This window comes from Durio zibethinus, chromosome 25 (assembly GCF_047325235.1).
Source record: "Durio zibethinus cultivar Kanyao isolate XHJ-2024 chromosome 25, ASM4732523v1, whole genome shotgun sequence".
NCBI classification, from domain to species: Eukaryota; Viridiplantae; Streptophyta; class Magnoliopsida; order Malvales; family Malvaceae; genus Durio; species Durio zibethinus.
Genome location: NC_143186.1, coordinates 854,078 through 862,997, shown reverse-complemented (window position 1 = coordinate 862,997; position 8,920 = coordinate 854,078). Strand labels below are relative to the sequence as shown.

Here is an 8,920-nt window from a genome sequence, read left to right as displayed (position 1 = left end):
ATCATTAAATACCTAACAACAAAATCATATGAAATCCCTTTAAAATTATCAACTAGGTTCACTAAAATCGTTAATATTTTGAGATTGAAGTGGTTGTTACAAATAAAATCATCATCATTTTGGTCATCTAGAAACTTAAAAACATTATCTTGGACATGAATAGCCAAAAAACCCAAGTTGGTCATATGGTTGAAGCAAGGGCTGAAATGGAAAGCAATAAAGAAATAAATAAAGTAAGGGACAAAAAAGAGTGGAGAGAAATCAAGAAAAAGAAAGGTTAGGAGGATAAGGAAGAAAAAAAAGAAAATGGTTCTTTCATGTTCTTTGTGCTATTTATTTTCCCATTAGTTTTAAGATTTGCTTTCATGTTCACCATATAGTCATTAACCTTTTTACCAACAATTACATCATCCATTCTTTTAAACATTTGAAAGATCATCTTGGTCATTTTAGTATGGAAGCTCTCCAGCTTAGTTTGCCATTTGTACATTATGTCTCCAATATGCTTTGAGTTATATTACGAAATGAATTACAATTTGTCCCCTCTGTCATTTTATAAGCATTTATTCATTTGCAAGGGTAATTAATCCTTAATTAACCATTTAAATAATTATATTAACATACTTTTAACTCATTACTTACTAATAATAAATTTTGACATACAATTAAGGTTCTTAACACAATTAAACTCATACTAGCTTCAAATAATACCGTTTCTTTCAATTAGGAATGAAAGCTTGAAATTTCCTCTTTAGTTTATGATAAAGTTTGCTTGTAAAGCAATAGTGCCTTTTTGGTACCACTATATGACAAACTCTTATTCTAAAATGTCATTGTCATATAGTAATTCAAGAATCAAAGCCTCATTATCATCAATTTTAGTAATCATGGTAGTAAATTCTAGTCTTTATAAATATGATTTTGTTTTGGTTGACCAATGCTAGATGATTCACCTCTAACTAGATAGTATATAAAGAATGGTTTTAACCTTTGAAAGTCAACCCCTATCTCATCTCTGTCATTCGTAAGAGAGATGACTTGATCATTATTCAACAAGCTAGAATCTGATATGGTCATTTCTGCTGCAACTCACAAGACTTTATTGCACTTAAATCCAAGTTTCATCTTTGATGAAACTTACACACTTTTTTTAATTTAGGACAGCCATTATAAAACTCATGAATTATAAGTAGACCATGAAAAAAGAACAAGACATAGGAGCGAATCATCAGGTTGCACTTTATATGATCACTTAGTGATGCAACATGAATGCTTTCTTAATAGGAAAAAAGACATTTAAGGTATGTTTGGAATAAATAAAAATTTCAAAAGGCATTGAAAGGGTATATTGTCCTATCATCAAAGAGCATATCAAGTACCTCGAAATGGTTAAAGAAAGCTAATAGTAAAAGTTCTAAAAGTAAGGTTGCTCATGTTTACATAGGAGTAACTTCACCATACGCTTGTTGGCAAGCTAATTTCATTGAAAACAATGGCATGTGTAGGAGAAAACATGAATCGACCAAATGTACAAACTTTCAACTTTTCGTACAAAATTTCATGAAAGTTGAAACTAAAAAATTCCTTTGTCAAAGAACCTTTAAAGGACTTTTTCATCTTAGAATCTATGATTTTAGTAAGATTACCTTTCAAATACACCTAAAGATAGTCAAAATTCAAATGCTTGAGTTTTTTAGAAGATTCATATTCATCATCACCTAAAGAGGATAATAAGTTATCTTCAATATTCAACAATTATTTTATATGTGCTACATCTAATTTTTGTAACACACCAACAAAGCACAATATCATTGAGCTTTAATATTTCCTAAGACATTAGTTTAGTAAAAGTAAACCCACTTCATTCATCTAACTCACACACTATTGTTGAAATATCTCTATTCAAAATACCAAAACCCATTATAATATCTTTCTTTTGTTACCAATCTATCAAGTTAAGAAGTGCATCCTTTGAAAACTCTTCCCAAACACTACAACTTCCACAATGGTGCTATTAGCTTAACAACAAAATATCTAAAGGAAGATCCTATGCCAAAAAAGGCTTGCAAAACTCTAAAATTTTCATAGCAATAGATCTTTCATTGGCAAAAAAGAGGTCATAATAGAATAGTCTAAACTCACAATTCCAAAACAAACCTAATATTATGCAAAAACCTAATTTAATTATGCACCGATACTTATCAACCCTTGATTGTGATTGTGATTGTAATTTTGATAATCTAAAACACAGATATACCATGAATTATCAAGATTATGAGCCTAACCTAAAATGTTATCATTTGCTTATACACATCATAAAAAACTAACAAACTATGGTAAGCCAAAACAAATTGAAACCTATTAGTTTATGTTTTAGTAAATGCTAAAAATTTATTCTTTTTAATCCTTCTTTGTTGAGACAATATTTTGATTGTAACTTTTTTTTGTTTGTATCAATGATATCAGAGCTCAATCTTGGTTATGGTTTATTTTGACACTATAATTGTATACATGGGTCACTGAAAGCATAATGGAATAGTGACATATAGAATAACAAATTAAGTTGGAGAGCTTCCAAACTAAAAACACTAAGATGATCAACCAAATATTTACATGAAAGGACAATGTAATCATGGCAAAAAGGTTAGTGGTTACATAGTGAACATGAAGGTAAATTCAAAAAATAAATAGAAGACATCCATGCTAACCCTACCAATCATTCTCTTTTGTCTTTATCACCAAATCACTCCAACCTCATTCTTGAAAACCCTTTTTTTTAATCCAATTTAAAAGAAAAAAAGGACTATCTCTGACATGCTAGTATTTAAAGTGCTTAATAAGTCTATGGTTGATAAATTAAATAGTGGAATGGTTATTAGAAATGCTAAATACTCAACAATTGGTTTTTTTTATGTTAAAGTACTTTAGGTTAGGAATAGGTTTAGGCCTGTTGAGGTTGCTAACAATGGAAAGTGGGTTAGACCTTTCTTTTTTAAGGTTGATAATGCTTGTGGAAAGCTTGGAAAAGCTTATTCAAAGGCGTTTGTGATTGAAAATAAGCATATTATGGTTCATGACCTCTACAAGTTTAGACTTTTAGTAATAGAAATAAAGAGTAATAGTGCTTTAGTGATATTTGTTTCAACTAACAAAATGATCTTTGTTTAGACTTCAATGTTATATGGGTTTTTGGAAAGTAGTAGAGTTTGCAAGGCAAAGAAAAAAGGTTTCTCTACTACTTCAAATATTGCTATTTCCAAAGGTACAATGACTAAAAAGAAAAATAAACATTTTGATAATGATCAATGTCTTGCACATAGCCAAGCTAATAAGAATAAATAGGTGGTCAGAAATGTTGATGATATTAATGATGCCTAAGTTTCTAAGTTTTTAGAAAAATAAATTGTAAGGTAGCATAAACTTTTAAGAACAAAGTTTGGTGGAGTTAATGATGAAATTCATGGTGAAGAAGATAATGGTGAAGTTGCCAAATAAGAAATGGCTCCATGTGGTGGAAAAAAGTGTAGATATTATGATGGTGATAATTGGGATTTTGAGTTGCACTCAAGTGATGATGAGGCCATTATGGAAAATGAAGGAGAGGCATTGAAAGCTTATCTTAAAAAGTATCATATTTATGGGACATTTTAGCTTTGAATTAATCTAAGGTTTGATATAATAAAACATTAAGTTAAATTTAATGATTATCCAATTTATACATTGAGTAATTTTTTCTATAAAAAATATTTTTGATTAAATTCCTTGAAAATTACAAAATATTATTGGATCTCAAATTTTCTCAAAAAATTCACACTCTTAAATGAATGTTATTGGTAAAAATGTGTTTAAGAAAAATCTATCTTTTTTTCCTTAATAAAAATGTCAAAATATACAAATTTGCGAAGAATAGATTGATCCCCCAATAAAAAGATCAATCCCCCCACTTCCATAATGGTCAAAATGTCAAAGTTGTAATACTCTTCCCTTATTTTTGAAGAAAGAGGATCAATCCCTTTTGTGTGATAATTGATCCTCTCATTTTCAATGGTTACATTTTTAATTTGAAAGCATGAGGATCGATCCCCTAAGGTAGAAAATTGATCCCTCGAGTAGGAAAGTTTGAATAAAGATAAAAATTAAAGGGAATAAAGGCTATTTCTCAAATCCACTAATTTACAATGGCTAGAAATGGTTTGCCACTATAAAGTGAACCCTCAAATACATTTTAAACAAGAGAGGTTGATGAACCAAGAGCTTTAAATCAAGAAATAAAGAGCCTTAGAGTCTATAATGCTTCGATTCCAATTCTTTTTGTAATCCTTGTACCCAATCTTAATTTGTCACTTCATTTTTGTCTTTAACCATAGCAAAAACTTGCTTATTAAAGATTTTTACTAATTTTCAAAAGCCTTTGTATTCAAAAGAGACATAGTGAGTCAAAGGGTGAAGAATCCCCTTAAGAGATATTGTAAAAAAGATTAGTTAGAATCTTAGAAAAAATGTTGTTATCTTGACCTTAAAATATAAGAATTATAATTTGTAAAAGAAATTTTCTACTAGTGGATTGTGCTTAGTTAGGATAGCTAAGAGAAAAAATGTAGGTACATTTAAAGAAGGATTGACCTACTATTTTCTTCTTCAAACACTTTTTTAAAGAAAATTTGATTGTTTTGATAACACCAAAAAACTATATTCTTATGACAACCAAAACCTATCATTTCAACCTTGTTTATCTCCTTCATCACAACTTTCTTTTTTTTCTTTTTTTTTTGTCTTGAGGTAAGTTCTAATGTAATCTCTTTTTATTTTATTTTATTTTGTAAACGTGTCTTATAAGTGTTTGCATCAAATCATTATTGCGCTCATTAAATTGCTAATTTTCTAGTACAATTCAACTTTCAAAAAGCTATAGTACTATGTTCTTATTCAAAATACTGGAATTCCTCCGTAGTTATAAGGCATGGGGTTCATATATAAAATAAATTTGAAAATGACCGATTATAGGTTGTGAACTTGTAATTGGCTTGTAATTGGCTTGATATTTGTGGTGGAACTCAAAAAAGTAATCAATATTCAAATATTTTTTATAAATTTAATTCTTTTATTTTTTAAACAAACGCAACAAAATTTGAATCATTAATCAATATTCAAATATATTTTTAAAATAGTTTATATAAAATAATTTTAAGAAATATATACGAGTTTTAAAAATAAATAAATAAATAACTTTTGACATATGATCCAACCCAATTTTACAAAAATCCCGTTGGGTCAGACCTGTTGGAAAAAGACCAGTGTGTCACATAACTCAACCGATGTTAACCCAAGAAACTAGGGTCAGATCCGAACCGAATCCAAGATACGATAGGAACAGTTGATTAATCAATACGGGCGAGAGCAACGATTTTAAAAACCAAGGAATTACAAAGAATTGATAACAACCTGTGAAAAGAAAAACAAAAACTAGCTACTACTGCATGCTGATGGGGCAAAACCCAATTTGTTCCCTGCTAAATCAAATTCCCATAGATAGTTTTGTTGCATAATATTTCCAATAACAGCTGCGCCTGGAAAACTTGCTGATAAAAATCCTAGACACCTAACTCCATCAGCAGCGGCAATGACATAGCTCTTCCAGTGTGGCTCAAACCGAGCTCCATCTGCGAAGTGAATAATCAATTTTGGGACTAAAGTCTCATCAAAACCAGTAGCGTTGAAGCAATACTCCATTGGTACCCCATCCAACTTCACTCTTTGGTACTTGGAAACTGACTTCTTGATTGCTTCCATCACTGGTTGGTATGCTGGATCTGTCAGGAATGTGAGGCTGGTGCCAGAGTCAAGGATTGTTCCACCCCCTTTCGTTGTGTCCCATACTTGTAATGGTATATCCAACATTTTGCCACCCACTGAGATTCCCACAACATTTACAGCATAGAATGAACTGACCAAATTCAGCTCCAGCCTGGTATAACGAGTATCGCCCAACACTGTTACTTGGTTATGATTTGCACCGAAGATGAGATAATTGGTAGCATTTATGTGGCTCAAGTGATCAACGAGGCAATAAGAGAACTTTCCACCCAAATTTTCCGCAGCTTTTGTTGCAAAGGAATACTTGCTATAGGCCAACCCCATGACACCATCAACATTTTGCAAAGTTGGGCCCCGGAAAGAGTCACTGCACCCAATTAGCACATTATGTAGTCTCGTCTTCCTACCATTGGTGTGGCCAACAATGACGGTCTCGTTGGCAAAGACGCCCAATGCAGCAGACCCATCTGAATACCTGTTCAAAACAAGTTTTAATGTCGCCGCAAGGAACGAGGGTTTGCATTTCCCAAAATCAGACCCCTACTCCAGGAGTACAAGGTCCTGTTTTTGGTACCAAAATTTTTGGGTCATGTGAACCTTACCCACTAACAATAACTACCACTAACATCGTGCGTTGGATGTGGTTAAGAGAGCAATGGGTTATTGTATTTGCAGGTTATCTTGTTTTCTGAATCAATATTAACTACACGATCCAGACAGCTAGAGAGTTTGGATGTGACTTAGCCTAGCCCTGGTTGGTTCTCTGCATTTAAAGCCAAACTATAAATGAGGCCGGATCGCATCCATTACTATATGGCTGTGATCAAAAGTAGCTGTCACCGTAATTGGACATAAATATCACAAAGACTGCCTAAGCAGCTAATAACTCCCAACAGCACTTGCCATCAAAGTCCCTAGCTCCCAAATCCAACTTTAGAAATTTATTTGAAAAGGCATATGCCGACCATTTTAGGCTGGGTTTGTTTTTAAACTGAGCTCCACCGACCGTGGGGAAGATAAAAAGGGACAAATTTGCAAACTAGTTTTAGTTGAATCGTTTCTTTCTTCTCCGCTCCTATGCTGCTATGACTTTTCATTTTTTTTTTTTGAAGTACTTTTCGAAGAGTACGAGTTTCCGAGTGAATTTGGATTTCTATGAGCAAAAGAAGGCAACTATTATCCCCACAAGTTGAAAAAAAGAAAAATCTCAGCTCGAGTGAACTATTACCAACATTGGATTCTTAACGTGTCATGCATAGTGTTATAGATTAACTCCATTTTTTTGCCCCGAGTATTCAAGACAAGGTTGAAAATAGTCCTTAATTATAATGTAATCAAGATTGGAAGTGAATGTACCTGTAATCATAGGCGCAAGGAGCAAGTGGAGTAGGGCAGGTTTTAAGAGAGAAGAGAGTCATAAGGTCAACTTTACACATGTGTGAAAAGCAAGGAACTGGCCTAAAGGAAGAAGATAAACGAGCATTGAACACCCTCCTTCGCTTTATCCTCCTCCCTTTGGTACAATTGTCACCTTGGGCGGCACACAGATATCTACAATTGATCCATGTTAAATCACTCCCTGTGTCCACGATCAACCTCCTAATTTGCTGCGATGGCGTCCCAACTTTAAAAGATGTAATGTACTGGCCTATTCCAAAATCTCTACCCGAGGCAAGTGGCATTTCAATGGCAGCGCTGGGTGTCTCCTCCGTGGCTTGTCTTGTGCTTCTGGTTGTTGGTTGAAGGCCTTGGCGCCATTTGTGGGAGATGATATTGTGGCGGATAAAGTCATGGTGAAGAAGGTCCTTGAGGCGTTGTTGCTGAGTTGTAGGCCCATTGTTGTTGAGCTGAAGAGCATGCCTATGTATTAGCTCCAACGTGATGGAATTGGAATATTGAACGATGACAAGCAAGAGGATCAAAAGGAGGAAAATCAGCCTCCCCTTCATAACTGTATACTGTTGGCAAAAGGAAAAAGGCAAAAGAAAAAAGAAAGGGGAGAGAGAATTAGAAGCTCATTCGGTGCCACTGCCTGGTGGGGGAGATGTTGCAATATATATGTAATCAAAAGCTTATTTGGTTGGTAGCTATGCTACAAAGTGAGGCGCCTTTAATTCGCTCTTTTGGATTAGGATATGCTACAAAATTTTGTTGCTTGTAGGCTTCAACCACAGCTCTCATCATTTCATCTTTGTTTCCTTTCCGCTTATATCAAGTTTTAATAATAAATTAATCAATTTCCAAAGTTGAATTACCTCTCTCCTCACTTATTGTGCTGCGTTGCCTTGTTGTATTTATTTTTATCATATATACATAATAATAAAAATAAATGAATATTAAAATACAAAATATAATTTAATTGATTTATTTAATTATTTACAAAAATAATAATAACTGATGTATCGAAAATTTTTCTTTATTCTTAAATTATAACCTCTATTATATTAAAAATAAATAAATGAACCTCAATGAGGGTCTAAACCCAACAGGAAACTTTCCTAATTAATGGATTTGAATTTTCCATGTGTATATATATATATATATATGATACTTTTCAAGTATGGTTTCGGTGATGGCCACTAGTGCGGTGGGGATTCATTCTCAATTTGAGCGGAAATGAAAATATATTAAAGTAATATACATGAATCTCAACAAATATTTTGTATTCTCTTGAGTGAGTAATTGTTAGAAATTCAATAAGCGTTCAAACAATATAATTTAACATAAAGATATTGTTTTTATTGGATCAATTGTGGTTGAATTATTTTATATATAAAAAGATTGTGCATAGATGATCAAAGTATGAGAATAGGTGGAGGCAAATTGTACAAGGGTGTGAAAAAGCTGTAAAGAACGAGTCACGCGGTGGACTTTCTGAACGCGCCCAGCTGGCTGCAGATGGCATGGAAAGAGGATTCATTGTTCTTTGGTCAAATTAACTTCTTGACAAATTTTAAAATTTAATCTCTTTATTATAATTTATATAAATTTAATCTGGTATTTTTTTAATTTTATCATAATTTTTACATTAAATATGATAATGTAACGTTTTCCCTCAATTAAAATATACGATATTTTGATTGGATTAAATTTAAAAAATTAAAAA

At 32.5% G+C, this 8,920-nt stretch overlaps 1 protein-coding gene across 1 annotated transcript; it reads right to left on the bottom strand.

The window, feature by feature from the left end:
- Positions 1-5,360: 5,360 nt before the first annotated feature.
- On the bottom strand, positions 5,361-7,891 carry LOC111276096 (aspartic proteinase NANA, chloroplast-like). Its single transcript, XM_022861909.2, has 2 exons — positions 7,171-7,891; positions 5,361-6,289 (listed from the first exon to the last, which is right to left on the bottom strand). Exons 1-2 carry the CDS (start codon positions 7,761-7,763, stop codon positions 5,464-5,466), a joined length of 1,419 nt encoding a protein of 472 aa, XP_022717644.2. The 5' UTR covers positions 7,764-7,891; the 3' UTR covers positions 5,361-5,463.
- Positions 7,892-8,920: the final 1,029 nt, after the last annotated feature.

Bases quoted from the DNA above. Each gene is read 5' to 3' on its own strand.
- LOC111276096 (XM_022861909.2), bottom strand. From the start codon at position 7,763: ATGAAGGGGAGGCTGATTTTCCTCCTTTTGATCCTCTTGCTTGTCATC. The intron at 6,290-7,170 runs GTACATTCACTT...TGTTTTGAACAG, and splicing joins CCTTGCGCCTATGATTACAG to GTATTCAGATGGGTCTGCTG.